General features: G+C 35.7%; 1 protein-coding gene across 3 annotated transcripts; it reads right to left on the reverse strand.

Annotated features, from left to right (window-relative positions):
- Positions 1-29: 29 nt before the first annotated feature.
- washc2c (WASH complex subunit 2C) lies at positions 30-21,071 on the reverse strand. 3 transcript variants are annotated; one of them, XM_082153976.1, is made up of 32 exons: positions 20,926-21,071; positions 19,593-19,732; positions 19,327-19,491; positions 18,959-19,027; positions 18,654-18,827; positions 18,040-18,133; positions 17,887-17,948; positions 17,609-17,662; positions 16,994-17,095; positions 16,812-16,896; positions 16,624-16,689; positions 16,147-16,268; positions 15,969-16,038; positions 15,262-15,312; positions 14,959-15,156; positions 14,711-14,877; positions 14,533-14,640; positions 10,975-11,073; positions 9,161-9,256; positions 8,980-9,081; positions 8,567-8,733; positions 8,372-8,486; positions 5,638-5,853; positions 5,277-5,486; positions 5,056-5,178; positions 4,873-4,971; positions 4,029-4,097; positions 3,623-3,679; positions 2,704-2,922; positions 1,398-1,973; positions 1,131-1,305; positions 30-655 (listed from the first exon to the last, which is right to left on the reverse strand). In XM_082153976.1, the coding sequence occupies exons 2-32, from the start codon at positions 19,719-19,721 to the stop codon at positions 507-509; spliced, it is 4,188 nt and encodes a 1,395-aa protein (XP_082010102.1). In that variant the 5' UTR covers positions 19,722-19,732; positions 20,926-21,071; the 3' UTR covers positions 30-506. The 3 variants fall into 3 exon arrangements, with proteins under 3 accessions (XP_082010102.1, XP_082010101.1, XP_082010103.1); XM_082153975.1 differs by having other exon boundaries at positions 20,872-21,041; XM_082153977.1 differs by lacking the exon at positions 3,623-3,679 and having other exon boundaries at positions 20,872-21,041.
- Between the last annotated feature and the right edge of the window lie 945 nt (positions 21,072-22,016).

The following is a 22,016-nucleotide window of genomic DNA, read 5'->3' on the forward strand; positions in this document are numbered from 1 at the left end:
GTTTGAATTCAAGCACTCACACTCAAGAGTACGTTTCATAAAATATATTTTCTTTAGTTTCCAAAAATCATTTCACATGCAACACAAGAAAACTTTAGCTCAAGTTATAAAAACCATCAACAACAAAAGCACTTATGTTGGCGCATAGGCTTGGAGTTATGGCACCACATTTGAGAATTTAACCATACAGTTGACAATATAAGAGGAATGTCTTTTACACATCACCAGACAATTCTCATGTTTAAAGTGCTAATAAAAGACACATTAACCGTTGTAGATGTCAATGCCAATTGATGACCGCTACATCATTTACCAATCAGATGACTTCACAGATGGCATTAGAGGTAAAAACACTTACAATCTTCTTTTTTTCCTGTATATTTTTTTTTTTGTAAAAGTTACCCATTAGAGTTTACATTATTAACAACAGTGTTAGATTACATCTACCTTCATTTAGGCCATGAACTTCGCTACAGAGTTAAACAAACAGCGGTTATGAAGGAGGCTCAGTTTCCCCCAAACGCATTCAGGGGATCGTCAAAAATATTGTGGCCCGTTTCCACAGTTGCGACGGGATCCTCGGCGGGCTGGCTCTTCTTAGACTTGGAGGACGGCTTTACCGTTGGTTTCGCAGTCCCAGTCGAGAAGATATCATCTGTGAGATGAGAGCAGGAAGCAGATACCAGTTAGCATTTTTAAGAGTGTCTTATTATTTAAAGTTGGCCATATTTACCTTCAAAACCAATGTTTATCAAATTAAAATGACATGGGTCTGATATATGAAATCATGATTCACTGGCCGTCAAAAGTTTGTGAAAGAACTAGAAGTAATAATATTTCACAATATTAATATTTTTACTTTATTTTTCATCAAACACAGTACTATCAAATGGATGGGAATATGCATGTGGAAATGATATTCAGATGATGTTATGCATTGTAAGCTCCATATATTAATATTTTGGGGAGGAGAAATGCTTGCTGACTGGGTAATTTTTCTCAGGTTCTGGGATGCTGGGATGTACGGTTTTACAAATCTGAAAACATTTAGGATAAAATCTATGCAAAGTTTCATACATGAGGCCCCTGGTAAGAATCATAGTGAAGTGTGTTTAGCAGAGATAACTAACCCATGTCATCATCGAATATAGATTTTGCCTCCACTTTCTTCTTTGCTTTCTTCTCCTTTGGCTTTGTGGCGCCAGTCAAGTCAGCAAAAATATCAACATTGTCATCAAACAAACTTGCATCCAAAGACACTTCCTTAGGCTTCTTCTGGGCCTTGAGGGGTTCTTTCACTTCATCCTGTAAACATTTAAGGTCAATAGAGAAGCATAAATCAGTCATACCACTTCCAAAATTGTTTTATACCAAACTAAAGACTGTATGATATTTACCTGGAAAATGTCTGGTTTTGCAGGACTGGCCTCTGTTTTGGAGTTTTTACTATCTGTAATTTTACCCTTTCCTGCTCTAAAAATATCATCATCATCATCTAGGAAGGACATCTGTTTGGTTTTCTGGGCAGGCTTCGGTTTCACTGTGGCAAAAAGATCATCCTCGTGGCTGTCAAAAATAGACGAGGCCTGGTCTTTCTTTGAGGTTATGACGGCCTCCGTCTTAGGGGCTTTCTTTTGGCCCTCCTCAGGGGTCTTTTCTTTGTGTTTAGAGGAGGGAACAGGCTTTGTGGCAAAGAGATCATCCGATTCAAACAGATCGTCTGCAGAATCGAGAAATCTCTTTGGCCTGACTGCTTCATCTGGGCTCTTGGCTGCAGCGGGGGTGCTGACGGGTAAAGTGAGCGCTGTGGGTCGCACAGAAACGGGGTTAAAGGTAGGGAGTGAAGCAGCCATAACTGGTTCATTAGCTTGTGAAGAGGTGCTCTCTCCAACAGCTTCCTCAGAGTACTGCGCTGAAAGAAGTCTTGCTGCCCTTGTCTGCGGCCGCCGTCGCACTGCGCCTTTAGCACGACCCTGCATTAGAAAAAAAGCCACTGATTGGACACTACCAAAAACAGCAGTTTTCATCACAATGGCACACAACTAGGGCTGCACAAAATTGAAATAAAATCGATATCGCGATATGGATTAAAGCAAATGTCAAATCGCGCAGGCTAATTAATTTCAAAATTCCATCATTGCGGAATTTACACACCTGATATCATGAGCTACATCAGTGTAAATAAACACACAGTACCAAGCTTCACTCTGAAACCAGCAGAGCATATTTCTATTTGCCAGCAACTCGCCAAAATTCAAAGCTCAATGGGTTACTGTTTGAAAAATTAACATAAATATTAGCATTGTAATTTTACAGTAAAATAATTTAATTATAAATAAATGAATAAATAAATGATACAAAATAAAAATAAAAATATTTGACAGTACAATATTGTTATTATAATATATTTATTATTTAGTTTAATATTTTTATTTTGAAAAACAATCACAATAAAACCATAATAATTTGTATTATTTTTAGTTATATTAAATTGGCAAAAACAGTGGAAATGTGGCCTGTGAAAACTAGAGATCATTATTCGTCCCCTATTGTATCAATTTAGTATCGATACCAAGGTATTACATGGTATCGTACCAACGGCAAAATTGTGGTATCGAGCCAATTGTGCAACCCTACACACACAACCAATTTTTCATGCCACCTTTCAAAGTGTGAAACATACATCCTTGCAGTCTTACCCACCTTGTTAGCATTCTGTAGCGTGCTGACCTGAGCAGGCGAGTCAAAGCTCACACCTCCCTCACTGGAGGTCTGATGATCAGGGATAGTATCGGTAGCTGGCAGCGGCCTGGCAGCTGCAGGGAGGGAAGCTGGTGCCAGGCCAGGGATTACGCTGACAGCTCCTGGAATCCGTGGCACCGCGCCTGGCAGAAGGCTGGCAGGGTTGACAGCTAAGCTAGCCTGAAAGAAACAAAGCATGTTTTTTAAATCTGTGACAAACCTAATGAATACACACAGTGCCCTTCGCTCACATGCCAAGATCAGAGAGGAACTGGTCTGTACTATTTTAGAAGTACACTAGATTTGCATTTCCTGAAGCACATAGAAGTGCTTGCAAGGCAGCAACAGAATAGTGTTAAAAAATCCACATTTTAGGTCTGTGTAAATAAGTCAACATGGCTTTAAATTGTTGCAAGAAAGAAATACAATTCAGAACGCAGATATTAGGACTATGTCATCAATGTTGGTAACAAGGAAAGTATCAATATACTGCTGCCTTGCAAATACTGTAAACAGCACATTGACAGAGTGCTGCATCTAGTTTTCCTATTGGTGCAGTAATGATGTACAGCATTGGCATAGAGCGAAACAATATTATGGCAAAGCTACAAATGTTCTGGTATACCAGAATAAGTGAAAATGTTAACAGGCAAAAATATATGGTGTGCAGAAATATAGATTTTAAACAGATAAAGGCATAGGTGAGTCGTGAAACAGCCCAATGAAAAGCAAGATTTTTGCTTTTCTTAGACTTCTAAGAAAGATCATGCCAGGATGTCAAGTAAAAAACACAGAATATAGAAATACAAAAAACACTGTTTTAACAATGAGAGAAATGGAGCATAAAAAGTATAGAGATTTTATTTTTCAAAAACGTTACTTGAAGTTCTCCAATCCTTGAGGAAGCTTTTTTAGATTTTAGAGGGCTTGTAGGGTCCTGTGCAATTAAATAATATCAATTACATTTATGTCAACCAATAAAAACCAAAAACCACTTTTATAGGTTCTGGAAGTCTTCCAAAATATGTTTTATATGTGGTAAATGTATAAAATAAAATAAAAAGTATTCTATTACTCCAGACGTAATTAATTCTAAATATAATAATATATAAATCATTAATAAAAATGTAAATGCATCAAAATAAAATAAAAATAATTATTTAATATTTACAATATATTACATTTCTAATCGCTACATATAAAAAGAATGGTTTTCGCATAAATGTTCTGTTGCTGAATAAAGATGAATTAAAAAAACATCAAAGCAGATTTATTTCTCTGCATACCTTGCTTGATGTCAGAGTTGATTTGTCCATTTCATTCGTTTTAGGCTTGCTGGGCTTCTCTGGTACTTTCTGTATGTGGATAATATTGTAGAAGCATTTATAAAGTATTACTATTTACATAAAAAAAAAAACATTAACCCTCTCGTGCTTTTCTGTCATTTATGACTGAAAAACATTATGGTTTTTTTTCTTTCCTTCATCGGAATGGTACAAAAAAAAAAAAAAAAAAATCATGGACATGATTCGAAAAGCTTAAATGGTCCTGAAAAATATAGTCACACTGATCAAAAATGGCCGCATTGGAAATAAATGGGAAACAAGTAGAAACATCTAGTAGAAAGTTTGGTATACTGCGCCCACCAAAAAATCTTTCTGAACGCTCATTTTTTGTGATATCAACGTCAAATTTTTAACACCACTTGTAAAACATGTTTTAGAACATACAGTATATATTTCATGTAAAAATGTAAAATAGTATTTTTTTGTGCAATAACAATAATAAACAAACTTCTATAACTTTTTTTTAAGTTCAGCAATAATCTGACAAGTATCTTCTTTTAAAAAAGACAGAACTTAAGTTTGTGCTGCAAAGCGTTCAAGATTTATGACAGATTAAGTTTCATGTCTATGCTCAAAGTGGTTAACAGGTAATAAATGGATTCAAACTACTGCATAAATATAATTTAGTACCATAAAATCCCCTAAAAATACAAAATATTAAATAAAATAATTATCAAATTAAAATATAGTACATAAAAAAAAAAAATTAATAAAAATTAACAATTTTGACTGCCTCACTATGAGCACCAGAGGGTTTAATGTACAAGTTAGGGAAAAACAGTACCGGTGGAGCTTTAGGCTTTGCTGAAGCGAAGAGGTCATCCTCATCCTCATCCCCAAACAGTATGGGGTCAGCTGGTTTCACAGAGCTCTGAGATGACTCCTGTAAAATGAAAATACCTCCATCAGTAAGAAACCACCGTCTCACCGTAAAGTGGCAAAGTCTATGGAAAGTCTAAAAGCTTACAGCTGGTTTAGGAGACGTGGCAAAGAGATCTACATCAGGGTCGTTGTCTCTCTGTTGCGTGTGACTGAAAAGGAGTTCCTCATCTTGGAACACACCTGTGCTCTTCATGTGGGGCCCATGATCCTGAGATCACAAGCGAAATCAATTAAATAACGTTAAATTACCTATTTAAAGTTCCATTCAAATTCACACCTCACAGCGCTGAATCTAAAGCAGCTAACCTTTAGTGCGTTCTTTTCTGTTGATTTGTATGTTTTAGGGGCAGGAACTATTTCATCAGCGTTCATATCTTCATCTTCATCGTCATCATCATCATCAAAAAGACTCAGTGCTGTTTTCTTGGCCTTGGTCCCCTTACTCTCCATGGGCGGTGGACCCTCCTTTTGCAGCTCGTCGACATCAGCAATATCCTCTTGATTCTTAGTCCGTTTCTGTGGAAGAGACAAATCTTCAGTTCTATGACCCTTTTTTGTGAGCATAATAGGTGTAAATATATTATTTATTATTTTATGCTATTCATTTTTATTTTGTTAATTGTAAAAAAAAAAAAAAACGGAATTATTTTGCAAACATTTTACTCACTTTACTTGCATCTTGCTTGTCTCCTAATACATCGATCCCACCAAAAAGGCTTACTGCTCCAACCGGCTTCTTCTTAATCTCAGTGCTGTCGTCAGAGGACAGAACAGATTCCACAGGCTTCTTCTCCACAGACGACTTCTCCTCTGCTATCTTGTCTTTAGCTACATTGGGCACAATTTCCTCCGTAGATTCAAACAGAGAGGGAACACCAGAAGCCTGGAACACAGAGCAATTCTCAGCTACTAACTAATGACAAGGCAAATAAAATATTTTATTTGAAAGGAAATCAATCCTTTTATTCAGCAAGGATGCATTAAACTGAGTGACAGACATTTTTATGGTCATAAAGATTTTTATTTCAAATAAATGCTGTTCTTTTGAAACTTCTATTCATCAAAATCCTGACCAGTGTTGGGCAAGTTACTTAAAAAAAGTAATTAGTTATAGTTACTAGTTACTTCTCACCAAAAGTAACTGCGTTAGTAACTGAATTACATCATTACAAAAGTAACTAATTACCAGGGAAAGTAACTATTGCGTTACTTAAAAAAAAAAAAAAAAAAGTTTAAATATAAGAAATTTCTTGGATACCCCCAATATGAAATGTTAAATGAATGAAATTGACACTAAATAGAACATCTTATTATTATAAAACATTGTACACTAATCTACACTATTTTAATGTTGCTGTGGGACAATGTGAGAGACACCTATTAACTTAAATATTAAAATATTATCATTACTATAGTGCAACAATAAAACAATAGATGGTTTAGAACTTTTAATATTTATTGCACAGACCACAACTGGCCAACAAATAAGTCTAAAAATAAATTATGCTTCTTAAGAAATGTACCAAAAATAAATAAATAGTAGCCTAATAAAAATATACATACACATACACTAGTGCATATAATTAAAATGATAAAACTCACACACCTTTACAACTGGTAGACATTCTGTATAGCCTACTTGAAGTATTTTCTTCCTCACAATAGTAAGTTTAACAAAAAGTGCTTTCAATATAATACTGAACAATGTATCAACATAAATGATAATAATACAATATAATCTTTTGGGGGTTTATTTTTATAACCTACAGAGAACGTCATCATCAGAGGTTATTTTAGCCAAATTCTGGTCGTGTTTGCCGCACGTGCTCACAACCGTCAAACAAATATGTTTGAACGTTCCCTGCAGGTTATTTTGGAGTTTATGTTATATAAACTAATTAAAACATTGCATATGATACCAATATGCTACAGAGATTATTCAAATGCTGATATGTGTAATTTATTTATAAATAAAGTATTTATGCTCGGACACATTCGGTCTCTGTCGCGCACTGTCGAGCGCGTTCTCGGACACACTCGGTCTCTCTCGTGCATGCTCGCGGCATTCGCCTCGTTTTTGTCGAGTCCCGCGCCTCATAAACACTCACACACCAGAGAAAAAACTTTGCAGCTCCTATGGCTGAGAGAGAGCCTACTCGGCTGAAAACCGCTTCAGTGAGCTCAATTAAAGTAACGCCGCATTTTTATTGACAGTAACGGTAACGGCGTTGTAATGGAGGAAGCAGTAATTAGTTAGATTACTCGTTACTGAAAAAAATAACGCCGTTAGTAACGCCGTTTATTTATAACGCCGTTATTCCCATCACTGATCCTGACCAAACAAAACGCACCATGGTTTCCACAAAAATATTAAAGGGGCTACATGTAAGAATTTTCATTTATTATTTGCTTTTTTTTTGCGAATCTGTGAACAAGCTTGTAATGAAACTTAAAAAATTAGACCTTCCCCGATGACCTTGGTTGTCTATGAAAGCCTGTAGACTGATTTTTCGGGCCGGTTTCGCCGGAAAAATCAAAAGGATGTGAAGTTTACATGCACTTCCGAAAAACTCTTTTCCATTCAATGGCACTGACACATACAATTAATGCTTATACAATGTTCAGCCATTCTGTAATGTAATGTCAATGTGTCATGCAAAAAAAAGGAGATTTATTCAAACTATAGTGTCACAGAGCCAGATCTATAGTCTCAAATATACTTTATAATCAAACATCATAATAGTGTAATTTTAATTATCTCATCTGTCGACATGATGCCGTTGAATTGTAAAGCTGGTGCAAACATATCCACATCATTATAATCAGATGCTTTCTTAAATGCTTTCTAAACTGCTTTTGTTATTGAGTGGAAAGAGCGCAGCACATATTAACATATTCATCTAAATGTCTCTCGGGATGTTCGTTAACAGAATATTGTTGCAAATGTTTCAAACTTCTTTTTACTTCTAAGGACGAAAAAGAATCTCACCGTGAGTATATCACGGCCTTGAATCACATTCAGTCTCATGTATGTTACGTGTGCATGAGTGCGAGGATAAGCAACAAGTTGCTGGCTGCAGACTGCAGTTCATTTAACGGCCACCAGTGTCGCTAAAAACAAGGGTTTCTGAATTCTAGATATAGCCTATTTAAGCAGCACAACTGTTTTCAATATTGATAATAATATTAATGGTTTCATATATGTTAATATTAAATATTGAACATTAAAATATATTTAAATACAAAACAGTTATTTTAAACTGTAAAAATATTTCACAATATTACTGTTTTTACAGGATTTTTGATCGAATAAATACAGCCTTGGTGAGTATAAGAGACTTCTTTCCAAAAAAAGCACAAATGGTAGCTCCAAAAGTATTTGGACACTTAAGGCAACTTACCTTCGGTTCAGAAGGAGTTTTCTTTGCAGGTGTTTTGAAGCCAAAAAGAGGTTCTTTGTCCTCATCATCACCTTCATCCTCGAACAGGAGAGAGATTCTCTGAGATGGCTTGATACTGCAAGGACAAAAAATACTTTACAGCATAATGATTTAGTGTTTCTCTTACTACTTTAGTATGTTCACTGCTCCACAAACCTCGACTCATTAGTGGCTGCAAACAGATCATCATCATCACCACCAAATAGGCCATCTTTTTGTGCTTTGACACTGGGTAGCCTGGAGGGGGCGCTAACGCTTGACTTCATTCCACTGGGCTTTACATCTGGGCTTTCTTTGCTGGGCTTGGAGCTCATCCAATGATCCTGACATAGACAAATATTGCAAATATTTTGCCTTGCAAATTTTACAAAAAATAAAGCAAATATTGTGCTATGTCATGTGATATCTGCATGCATCATAAGAAAAACTGACAAGATAAAACAGAATGAACAAATAAAAATGACAACTTTGTATCATTTTTTTCTGATGGCGTTTTCAACATTTACTGTATTTTATAATTGTACTGACTCTTTTGTAATTGTTTTACTGGTGTTAAAACTCACTATTACCTCATCATCGCTGAAGAGTGAACTGGATAGAGGTTTCTTGGTTGGTAGAGATGTTTTTTTTACCTGAACTGACTTGGACTTTGGTGTTGATGAAAAAAGGTCCTAAAAGATCAAAACAGACTTAAAATATATACAGATTTCCCTACAATCTATCACTTAAACTAAACTTGCTTAACATCACCTCCTCTTCTTCATCATCAAATAATGAGAGCGGAGCTTTACTGGGCTTGTTCTGAGTTGTAGGCTTTGATTTACTTGTAGTCTCACTTGGGAATATCTAAAAAATAAATAAAAAACAGACCAGCAAATACATCAGTGACAACTATCAGGAGTCAGTTTGTAATTAAGGCTGGGTGATAAAACGAAAACAAATATTTTTAAAAGGTATAAATCTCAAGGTTTATCTCACATTAGTACCCTAAAACATCCGTCATCAATTGTATTAATAATTTTTATTAAACGCATTGATTCACTTAAATCAACACTGATTTGAACATCACATTTACCGTGTTTGGCGAAAATCCAATCATTCAATCAAATACATTTTACACGAGAGCGAAACAATTTCCTATACAGATTTCGCATAGGGTACACCACGTTGGACAGGCGACCACGTTGGACCAACAGAAAGCTGCTTGGTTTAAAAGTGACTTCTGTGTGAGCAGTGCTTCATACACCACTAATTGAAAAAAGAAAATGGCTCTTTTTTTTTGCTTTTGGGAATGGCGTTTAGATTAATAATATGTAAATATGTGCTGCACCTTCCTCTCAATAACAAAATAAAATGTCTACGGGTGAGAAAACAGCAGTTAAGAAAGCATCTGATCATAGCGATGTGGATTTGTTTACACCGGTTCTACAATTTGACACTCCAGTCAAGTCGCGTTTACTTATAGAGCACTTTACAATAGATTGCTTTAAAGCAAGCAATGTTTCAGGACTAAACATGAAAAACAGGTGTCAGTTGGTCTATTAATTAAATACAACTTAAATTTATATTATAAAGTAGCTCTTTAGTGTGTTTATGTTTTACTCGTGTTTGACCTCAACGGACTGAACAGAAGAAATTAACCGGAGAAGAGTTCTACGTCAAAGAAGGCGGAGCCCGAGAACCACACCTACCTATTATGTAATCGCCACGGACCAATGGTAGTCAGTAGGTGTTTACCAGACAAACACCTTTGGCAAGCTGTTTTAGGGCCTGTTTACACCTGGTCACTTCATGCGTTTTACTGATCGGAAAGCTATCAGATTTGTTCAAATTGTTCCATTTACAATTAGCCACATAAATGTGTCTCCGCAAAACAAATATAAATCCAATCTTCAATTCCCGCGTAATATGCAAGTTTAACATCAGTTCACATCAACAACAAGATATCTAAATCAAAGATGGCAATACGAGAGAAAGATAATTTAGTCTCATTACTTTTAATGAATATGATTGTGTTGAGCTTCAGGATGTTTCAGTTTCATTTGTGTCAGTTTTGGCTTGCTGAAGAGATACTCATCTGCTGTGGTCCATATCAGTGGTGAAACGAATTGCAGTAGCGCTGTCATATGGAGCCGGAAGTCTATAAGATTTTTTTTTACTATTTTGGGAATAAAATGTTCATATGTCGCTTCAACAAACAGATGCATTTACACTTGTTCGGTTTCAGTGGTAAAGTGGTTTGAGCGGTTAGATTTAAATCCGACTCGAAAGCATTTCGGAGGGCATTTAAACCTGGTCTTTTCACGATCAGATGACTATCCGATCAGAGTAAACACAGGTATAAACAGGCCCTTTTTTCCCCGAAATTTTGTCACACCAGTTCGTTCTTTGATTTCGAACCATATCAGGGCCTTAAGATTTACTAATATCCTATAATATAGCAATAAAGTAATACAAAATAACTGCAATATTAATATTAATATTAAATATGACCCAGCACTAATTGTAATACATCAGAAAACTGCAAATAGACTCTGTATGATGACTATAGAAAAGTGCTGTACTTGTGAGTCTTCTTCGTCTGAGAACAGACTCTTGCTAAGTGCTTTCTCCGATGCTCCCAGAATAGGTGAAGATTTGACAGCTTCAGGTGAAGGTCCACTCTGAAAAAAAAAAATAATATTAATAATTGTTAAATGTTAAAAACGAGATAATACAACGAGAGAGTAAGGGAGTGTTCACACGTGGTAGGTTTGGAAACGCTGCCTCCTTGCAGCAGATCTTCGTTTGTGTGCAACAGAGGACTTCCTGCCACTGTTTTGACTGCTTTACACATTTTCTGAGCTCTTTGTGAGTTCTCAGCTGTTTAAAATACCAAGATATGTACACGCTAGGGATGCTCCGATCAGGATTTTTGCAGCCGATGCAGAGTACCGATTTCTTGTCATGGTGATTCCGATGCTTAATATACTTAATACAAGACAAAGATAAATACAAACAAAATGGAGAAAATGGAGCAGTCTGATGCAGCCCACAAGGTTTATTTAAACATTGTCCAATACAAGTCTGAGCAGGACAAAATTAATAATAAAAAAATATATATTTAAAAATATCAACAACATTTAAACTCCTAAAAGAACAAATTGGAGTAGTTTGATGCAACTCATTAGTAGGGATGCGTATTTCAAGCAAAAATAATATTCGAAGATCACTTCGATTATTATTCGAAAATCACACCCCTCCCCCATATGCACGCACACATGCATGTATAGGCCACACACATGTGAGAAAAGTGGAGCGGTGTGTGTGACGCTTAAATATAACTTTAAAAACTTTTATATTTATGTTTAAATAATATAATGTTTTTATTTTATTTCATCTATGTTGATTATATGAAAAGGGAACCGCATGAGATGGGTAATATAGGATCATAAGATGCCCAATACATCATTTGGAGTGGGTCAGACACAGAGGTGTCAAAAGTATTCACATTCATTACTCAAGTAGAAGTATAGATACTAGGGTTTAAAAAGACTTCTGTAGAAGTTGAAGTATCAACTCAAGCTTTTTACTCAAGTAAAAGTATAAAAGTTCTGGTTTCAAAACTACTTAAAGTATAAAAGTAAAAGTAATGTAAGGAAAAAAATGCCATTAAGGACAAAAAATGCCATTAAGGACAAAAGCTTAGGCCGCGCCACTGGGGCCTATATAGTGCACTACCCCCCTCCTCAAAAAAACACATTTCTCTAAAGGCCATATTTGACTATAATTATATTAAAATGTTGATGTTGAAAAATTTGGGATGATGCACTAGGCTACCTGTTTCAGCCATATGTATGCCCATAGAAAAATAATTTTCTAAATAAGCGGAGGAATCAGGAAACTAATAGGATAATGTATTAAGGTTTTTAGTCTATATTGACCTTAACAATACGTAAATTAATTAATTCTGTAATGTTACAAATAACTAATAAAGACATGGTGGCAGTTTAACAGAGACTTAACTTTACTCCGCTCATAGTGCAATGCAATAGTGCAATACTGCCTTGTTCCTTGCTTTTTGAAGAAGCCAAACAGATGTCTGCATCTTTCATTAAAGGGATATAGTTCACCCAAAACTGAAAATCATTTACTCACCCTCAAACTGTTTCAATCCTGTATGAATTTCTTTCTTCTGATGAACACAAAAGAATATATTTTGAAGAATGTCGATAACCAGACAGTGGATGGACCCCATTGACTTCCATAGTAGGAAAAAAAAATACTATGGAAGTCAATGGCTACCATCAACTGTCTGGTTATCGACATTCTTCAAAATATCTTCTTATGTGTTCAGCAGAAGAAAGAAACTGGTTTGAAACAACTCGAGAGTGAGTAAATGATGACAGAATTTTCATTTTTAACTAAGTGAACTAATCATTTAACAGAAATGAACTGTTGGCATATGTTTCACATCAATACTGTCCAGTTTGTCCTGTTGGACACGACACACAGCAATACTGTCAAGTGTCACTTGTGACCTCTGAGCCATGTTTTCAGTTTCCTAAGAGCACTGAAACTTCTTTCAGTCCAGCTGATGAGACTGGGATGATTTGATCAACAGGCCTCTCATTTCAACAAGACCAGCCTTCAACAGACCAAGCAATGTTATTTTTTCATGTTTTATGGGGACTTTCCATAGAATGATTTTTATACTGTACAAACAAACTGTGTATTCTACCCCCCTATAGACTAACCTTACCTATTACAGAAAACTGTCTGCATTTTTACATTTTCAAAAAACAAAAGTCTGATTTATAAGCTGTTTTCTGAAAAAAAAGAAAGAAAAAAAAAGGACAAGGATTTCGAATATCGACATCTTTGTGGGGATATTTTGACCCTATAATGTAGAGTTGCACACACACACACACACACACACACACACACACACACACACACACACACTCTCTCTCTCTCTCTCTCTCTCTCTCTCTCTCTCTCTCTCTCTCTCTCTCTCTCTCGCTCACGCTCACACACACACACACACACACACACACACAACACTCACACTCTCTCTCTCGCTCACTCGCTCACACACACACACTAACGATTATGTTAGTGTTATGTTACGATTGTCATTATATTGTAAAAACGTCTGTCCCCAAATCAATATTTGACGCGATTTGCACCGTATTCTTGAGCACAGAACTGTTGATTTCTCCCTCGCTTACCGCATCTAGGTTTCCTTAGAACTCGGAGGAGTTTTGGCGCTTCGCACAACCAAATGTGACTACAGCCTCTCACAAGTTAGAAAGAAAACACAAAGCCAATCAGTTTAGCGATGTGTGTTCAGGAGGCGGGACTCAGATCTATTAACCGTTTGTGTAATTGGCCAAATTTTTTTTTTTTTTAACGACGACAAGATGGAATGAAAACAAGCCGAAATGAACTAGGAGTAACAAGGCTATTTTTAAAATGTAAGGAGTAGAAAGTACAGATAATTGCCTGAAAATGTAAGGAGTAGAAGTAAAAAGTCGTCTGAAAAATAATTACTCCAGTAAAGTATAGATACCCAAAATTTCTACTTAAGTAATGTAACGAAGTATTTGTACTTCGTTACTTGACACCTCTGGTCAGACATGATTTTGGCAACTTAATTAAGTTTTGATTTTTAGAAAGCCATTCTTTAAAGTGAATTTCATTTTGTATAAATTGTATCTTAATTTAAATCAATGTTTCATCAACCAATTGCTTGGATTTAATAAATAAGAAGCAAATATAGCAGACAATATAATCAGGACATGGAGGCGCCGGCGCGTGAACTGGAGCTCGTCTCATAAATGAACCGAAACTCAGTGTATAAGCTACCTCACAGACCTGAGAAATATATATATATCGGAAATAAATCGAACCTATCGGCCGGAGATCGGAGCATCCCTAGTACACGATAAGCGCATTGTTTTGGATGTTCGATAAGTTGCGTCACAAAATGTATGTTTTTATATACATCTTTAGGTCAGGTGTTAAAAATGACAGTGTGAATGCAAAGCGAACCAGGACTCAATGTACCAATTTATTTTTTGATCCGGACCAAAAAGAACCAAACTACAAGTGTGAACTCTAAGAGAGAAAGAGTTTTCTACCTCTTCAGATTTGGAGGACTCTTCACTGGTGGAAGGCCGGCGTTTCTTCAGACCCTCCAGTATGTTTTTAGTGCCGGGCCCAAACATTGAAATGGCTCCAGCAGGAGGCTGCAAGCAAGCACAATCAGCATAGAAGCAGTAACAACAACCAGAATAAAATAATGATTGACAAGCAGACCTTTTTCTCTGGAGGACGGGTCTCCTCCTCCCCCTCGACTCTTTTTTCCTGCAGGGGAGGAGCTGCACTGGCTTTCTCAGTGTATATAGCTCCATCTTCATCATCCTCCTCCTCATCAGCTTCCCCAAACAAGTCTACTGTTTTCTTTGGCATTTTCTTCTCGAGTCCTAATCACAAAGATACGCATTTAAAAATCCCCCAAAACAACAGTCATTTTACATACTGAAGGGCAAATGTGAGAGGTTTACCAGGGGTAGATTTGTTATGTGTCTTTCCACTGAAGAAGTCATCATCATCGTCATCACCACCATTATCATCATCATCAAAGAGCCCACCCCCAACTGAGGCACGTTTTGGAGCTGCCTGCACTTTGGGCTTCACTGGACTCTGACTGTGTTTGCTCTCTAGTGACTCTGAATCATTTGTTGAGCCAAACAGTTTGTTTTCTGTGGGTGAGAGGGGCATGAAAATATCGTACTCATTAGTAGCTACAGCAAACTTTTATGCAAAACAATGTGCGAGTATGCAAATTGAATGTAGTTAATGCTTACCAGGAAAGATGGAGACAGCGCCAGTAGGGATTTTCTTAGTTTTAATGGGCTCTGTAAAAAAGCAAATGAAAAATATAAGATTACTATTAGGTAAATGAGTTGTCAACACAGTGGGTTTCAGAAGGTACACAAGACAGGTTGTGAGAAAAAGATAACACACAGTCAGCCAGTCATTATAGAAAAACAAGATCCTTACACAAAGCGTGTTAAATGACTATTTACAAAATACATTAATAAATAGAAATTAATTTAAAAAAAATTTATTTAATTAATTTTTTGTGAGAAGAAAGAGATTGCGGAGTGAAAGCAGGAAATCAGTTGGCAAGAACAACGGATAATTATACAAAAATAGTCAAAAAAAAAAAAAAAAGTCAAAAAAAAAAAAAGGGTATGGCATGTGTCGTGAGTTATGATATTTGAATTAAAAATTACAAGGTCAAAACTGTTGTTGTTTTTTAAGAAATAAAACATGCATGGACAAATTGATCTCAATAACATGCATTTAGAAAACAGAATGAATTTTCATTTCATGCCAACTTCAAAATGTAATGCTAGTACTGCTATTCTGTTTCTTTAAATATCATCAGACAAACAAAAAAAATACTATATGGTCATAAGTCTGAGAGATCAAGTAGGACTATCCAACATTTGACTTTGAATAAAAGACAGCATAAGAGTCCAAAGGAGTGACAATTAGTAAGTCTCACCTGTTGCCTGGATCACGGTCTTTTCCTTTTCCAACGGCTCGTTTTTGGGTGCATCAGAAAACAGATCTCCCTAAGGAACAAAGCATATGAAATTACTTTTTCAAAGATTGCAACCATGTCTTCTAGTTGCATTTGTATGATTTTGTATGTTGACTACATTAATATTGCTCTAACCAACCTCATCGTCATCATCAAACAGGCCTTTGCCTCCACTAAAGAGACCACCCTTCCCACCGAATGGAGAATATTCCTCATCTTCCATTTTTGGTGGTTTGAACATCTCATCCTGATCATCTTCCACTGTAATTACATATGCATAAAATATATACCATTATTTTACTAGACATACCCTACAGAATTCTACCGTTTCTCAAAGAAACTATGGTATATTATGCCAGAAACATCCCAAAAATGTGTAACAGTGTAGTCGTTTTGAATAAAACAATACAAATATAATTTGATGATTCATAAGTGTATATATTGTACACTACCGTACAAAAGTTTGGGGTCATTAAGATCATTAAGGAAAAACTATTTTAAATTGTAAAAAATAAAATCAGCTTTGGTAAGCATAAGAAATATGCGACCGACCCCAGTCTTTTAAATGGTGCAAAATACAGCAGAATGAATAAACATGGTATGAAGTCACTCATACCCTGAGGTTTTGGCTCTTTCTTTGTTTTACTCTTCTTCTGGGTGATAGATGGGCCTGATGATAATGCTTGAGAACAGACAAGTACATGCACACAAATAAACTTGAGAAAGAAAACAAACTGAATGGAAAGATGGAAATGTGGTAAATAATAAAACAGTCAAATCTATATATGTTCTAAGTGACCATACATGTGCGATCTGCTTCTGGCTTATGTGGAGTCTCTCCCTTGATTCTGGCTGCTAGTTCATCAGCAAAGGATGGTACACCAGTGTCCTGAAAGACATGGGACACAGGAAATTGAAGTTCTAGTTTGCACATTTTTACTAATTTGCTTGGCATGTCTGAGGTGCTCAGAAAATACAAAGCTAACCTTTCTGAGTTCATCTTCATCCTTATCAGACCCTCCGAATATGTCAGAATCTTCATCTTCATTCTCTTCATCAGCATCATCATAACTAGCAACGGATGGTTTCTATGGGATGAATTACAGAATTACAGCATTCTATAGATGGTGGGCTGGATGTAAAATAAAGCTTTTTATGAAAAAAAAAAAGCCCAATTTTGTCTCATTTACATCTTTACTTCTTATTTTACTTCTAAATAAGGCTTTAAATAGTGCTGTTATCAAATGTAAAAAATGTTATAATAGAAAACTTTTAGAGAACATGCTATTTAGAAATGTCCTGGTCGATGGTAGATTTAAGATTTATATTTACCTTTCACATTTAAATGAAATCGTTTTTTGTATTTCTTAAATTAAATAGTGGGTTGTTTTTGATTTATAACTTGTGTTGTTTTACATGTGGCATTCCATATCTATAAAACATAATTACCACTCCTGTAAAAGCATCTGCATAAATATATTTCACATATATCCTTTACCTAATGCATTATATCCTAATATAGTGTAAATCCCTTACCTGTAAATAAACCATCAGAATAGTAGAAAATAATTTTTGTTTTTATTATATAAAATAAGTCTTACTTTCTTGAAGTTGCCATGGACTTCCTCATCCTGGTCAGAATATTCATCTGAGAGCTTTTGGAATAGAATCCAAATTGAAGATTACATATAAATATATGTATTTATTTATTTATTTATGTAATGTTGTCAAAAAATGTGGTTATAATGTTTTTGAAAATAGAATATTTATTCAATAAATAAAATATGTAAAGAAAACGTATCTCGGCCAAATGTTCATTAAATGCCAATGTTGCAATTCATGTAAATGTATGTGAACTATATATATTATCCTCTCTCACCTCATCACCTTCTTCAATATCACTCTCAATGACACTGTCTCTGTCACTACCGACAGACATTTCTAAAAAAACACAGCAAACAAAAGAAGTTAAAAGCAACATACAACAACAACAACAATAAACCTACTAAAGATTATGAATGGGAAATGTCACCATCACTGGATAGATCTCCCAGGCCAACATCCTCCTGATCCATAAAGGCTTGGGACCCAATCAAGTATGGCAAAGGCCTGTCCACATATAGGTCCTACCAATAAAATACATTTAGGCTCAAAACCTTAAAATCCATTACATTTTTGTAAGGAATACTGCATTATCTATTATAAATTATTTATCAGTGCACATCACAATTTTTTTTTTATTCATGTACCCTTGGAATCTTTAATAAAATTAACTTCCCCTCCCTCTTGCAGCGACATCTCTTCTCCAATGACGTGTTTATTTGCGCAAGGGCGGGACAACATGTCACTCACAGCAATAGCAAACCACAACCATCCAATCAATTCCAGATAGACAAATTCAAGTCCTGAACTACATTTTTACTTGTTTGAGAAGCCGTTTCACTCAGCTATACGTCACAATAGGGAAGAAAAGACTATTGCAACTTCCGTTTCATGCTAACTTTAACACTGGTGAAGACTGAAGTTGCTCTTTCAACGTGAGTCTTTGGGATTTTTTAGCACATTAACATCACTAATCCAAACACCACTAATTACATGTGTAATAATAATCAAGTAAGTGCTCAAGGGCTCTAGGAAACACTTTACCTTTGCTTCCAAAATGGGCTCTACTTTTTCCAGAGCCTCCTCATCCTCAGAGTCCGAGTTTCCTGCTTTAATGTCGAGCTGTTCGAAAGCAGATTCCAGGACTTTCAGGCCATAGTTGACGGCCTCTTGGACTTTGGGAATAAGTTCCGCTTCCTTCTGTTCCCTTGTCTTCTCCTTTACATGTGTATGAAATGGTAGGAATGCTTGAAACCATTGTCAAGAGACATTTTCAAAATAATACATAATATGAAATCATAGCAATGGTCCACTGCAGAAATAACCAGATAAACGTCCCCAAACAGTACCTGTTCAGGCTGTCTCTCCATGGTTTCTGGCTTTGGTCCAGGGTCTTCCACCTCTTCATCATAAACCCTCTGAGTAAAAAAAAAGGGAAAAAAATTGCTTACACTCTTATTGTTCTTTATCAAATTTCACAATCTCACTGACATGAGCTCAGAAAAAAAATGCTGAATAAAGAATTCACAGTTGGGCCATTTTGAGTCTCAAGGGAGGAACGTTGGAAATGTATAAATATCATAAGCTGACAAACTCTCCCACATATTCTCTCAGGACAAGTGTGATATTTCAGTTAGTGAAACTTGAACTACTTTGCTTTGCATCCACATACAAAGTGAATTCTCATTTAGCTAAAATCATGAAAAGATTTACATACATTTTCAATGAACTGTGTGTTGGACAGCATGAGGAAGTCATTAAACACTGTATGTAGGCGGCTGTCTGTGGCTTTAGTGTCCCGGATAAGACCATCCAACTGCTTCTCAATCTCATGTGTCTTGGACAGCATCCTTTGAGAGAAGTCTTGCAGAAAAAGAAATAACTGCAAAGATACAAACAAACAGTCACTCTAAACCATCTATACAACGTGGCAGCAAGCACAAACAATATGAATATGAAATATGAATGCATTCCACATCATACCCCTGAATCTGCAGCCAGTGACCAGTTTGTGCTGGATTTCTGCATCTCTTCCATTGTCCAAGGTCTCTCCCACACCTGCTCAGCCTCCCCATTATGATTACTGGGGCCATTCTCCATAAAATTAGACATGCTGGTTTAATCTGTAGAAGATCACAAGTTTTACTTGAATATACAGTATCTGATGCAATGGACATTATGACTTATATAGGACCCATCACTGTCCCTTGTGAATAAGAAGTGCACATAATGATGGTGGACTAATAAATCTTAAAAGAATATTATTTAAAAAACATACTTTCAGATAATATATAAATGAAACTCTTAAGTGCTCTTAAAGAGAGTACAATTTTGTTTGTTTTTTTCATTTTAATAATGGTTTTGTCGTGCTTTAAAGAAGTACAATTATTTTTGATGACTAACATACACTTCTTTGGGTTAACTAACATATTAAAGCTTGTGTAAAATACTTGATTATAATTCATTTTAGTGTTATTTGACATTACATACATTTTAAATGTACTACATTTCAAATGTGTAATTGTAAATATATTTAAAACGCATGACAAAAAAGTTTCAGTAAAAGTTAAATTAAAGATTATATTAGTTTACCATAAATGCTTGTCATTAAATTTGGCAGTACACTTTAACCATATTTAAAATACAATAGAAATAACTATGAAACTACAAATAAAGATTTAGCTACTTAGGCCTAATCATTACTTCAGCAGGCCAAAAAGCACTCAAGGTAAATTGAAAATAAAACACATTTTTATTTATTTGTAAATTGCATGCAATTAGGTGTCCTAAGTAAGTATTATTTTCAAGTATATTTTTTTCCATAATAAGTACTCTTTTTTTAAAATAAGCTAAAGTGTACTTCTTTTTCACAAGAGGCTGATAAATGCTTATTTATTTAAAGCTAGACATTTTTGTATTTATCTAACAAGTGATATACAGTAAAGTAAAAACCATAGTTACTTATCTCTCAAATTACAATCCTGAGGAGGAAACTTTCAGAAGTTAAAACGTTATAACTGTGTCAATGAAAAATCAGCATATGCAGAAGCGATAATCTCGTTCTTCCTCAAATCTTAAACGGTTAGAAATATAAGTACATAGCTGCTACACCTGAATGCACTTTTGATCCGTAATCATCTGTTATTTTCCTGCTTTATGCATTTATATGTGATTGCTCTCCCTGCTGTCATGCAAGGCTAGCTGCTGTGCTAGCAACTTATAGTCTGAATCTCTGCTGATGTCATTTGACGTACTGATTTACCTTATATATGTAACGTTACTGTGGTAAAATATCTTCTGTAGTGTTTTCCTTCACCTCAAAATCTCACAAATCCAGCAGTGAGAGAAGTCAAGGGCAGCTTAGCGCTGTCATTCGTCCCATCATCAGTTCAGTGTTTTGAGAGGTCGGCCATGTTCCGTCTGCAGAGAATCAGCTGATTCTAGTCACCTGACAGAGGCGCGCGACACCCACGCTAGAGTCCCTCTGATCTGAGAACAGCTTCTGATGCGCGTGAATGACGTTTCACTATAGACTGTATAGCGTTTCACATAAATGAAGCGGACTTAAACTGATCTCAATGCAGCACTTCCTGAAAGCAGGAAAACATGCCATTTTTAACGGCTTAAATCATGAATGGGTGAATCTTGTGACAAAAATAGAAGCATAAAATATACTGTGTGGATAAATCTTGTAAACCATAAAATGTCAACATTTTCTAGAGAAAAGGCTGATTCTGAATCAATACCATCTTTTATAGTGAATGCAAACCCTGCTGGAGGTGATTGTTAGCTGTTTGACTATTTATGTTGCAAAACACATCTTGAAAATATTATTTTTTTAGTAGGGAACATCCAATCCTGTGGATTATCTTTGAGTCTTACTCATAAGAACTACAGGGTTGAGCCATCAGTGCTCTAAGAACTTCCCGTTTTTAGTCACTCCCTGTCCTCCTGACCACTCTTGGGTCACTCCTGTGAACAGTACAGTACAGATGACACAAACTCTGAATCAACATGCACCAATGCTAAATTTCCAAATATTGTAATCATTATGTTCACAACTTGTAATAGTAACAATGAGCTCATTGTTTCTGTCTCAAATTAATACTTTGATAGCTGACAGTGATTTGTACTTGGTACTTTGTGCTTGTACTGAATGTACTTGGACACAGTCACCTCTGATAACAGATCACTAAATTGTAATGTAGACATGCATTTTCTGTAAAGCTGCTTTGAAACTATGTATTATGAAAAGCGCTATACAAATAAATGTGAATTGAATTGAAATAAATTCAGTCCTGAAAGGGTCCTTTATTAAAATTCTGAGATGTGATGCTACTGGACATGATAAGCCACTTATGTAGGCTATTGATACAAACCCGGTGCTGGATTCTATCTTACATCATG

This window comes from Leuciscus leuciscus (assembly GCF_965113295.1).
Source record: "Leuciscus leuciscus genome assembly, chromosome: 22".
NCBI classification, from domain to species: domain Eukaryota; kingdom Metazoa; phylum Chordata; class Actinopteri; order Cypriniformes; family Leuciscidae; genus Leuciscus; species Leuciscus leuciscus.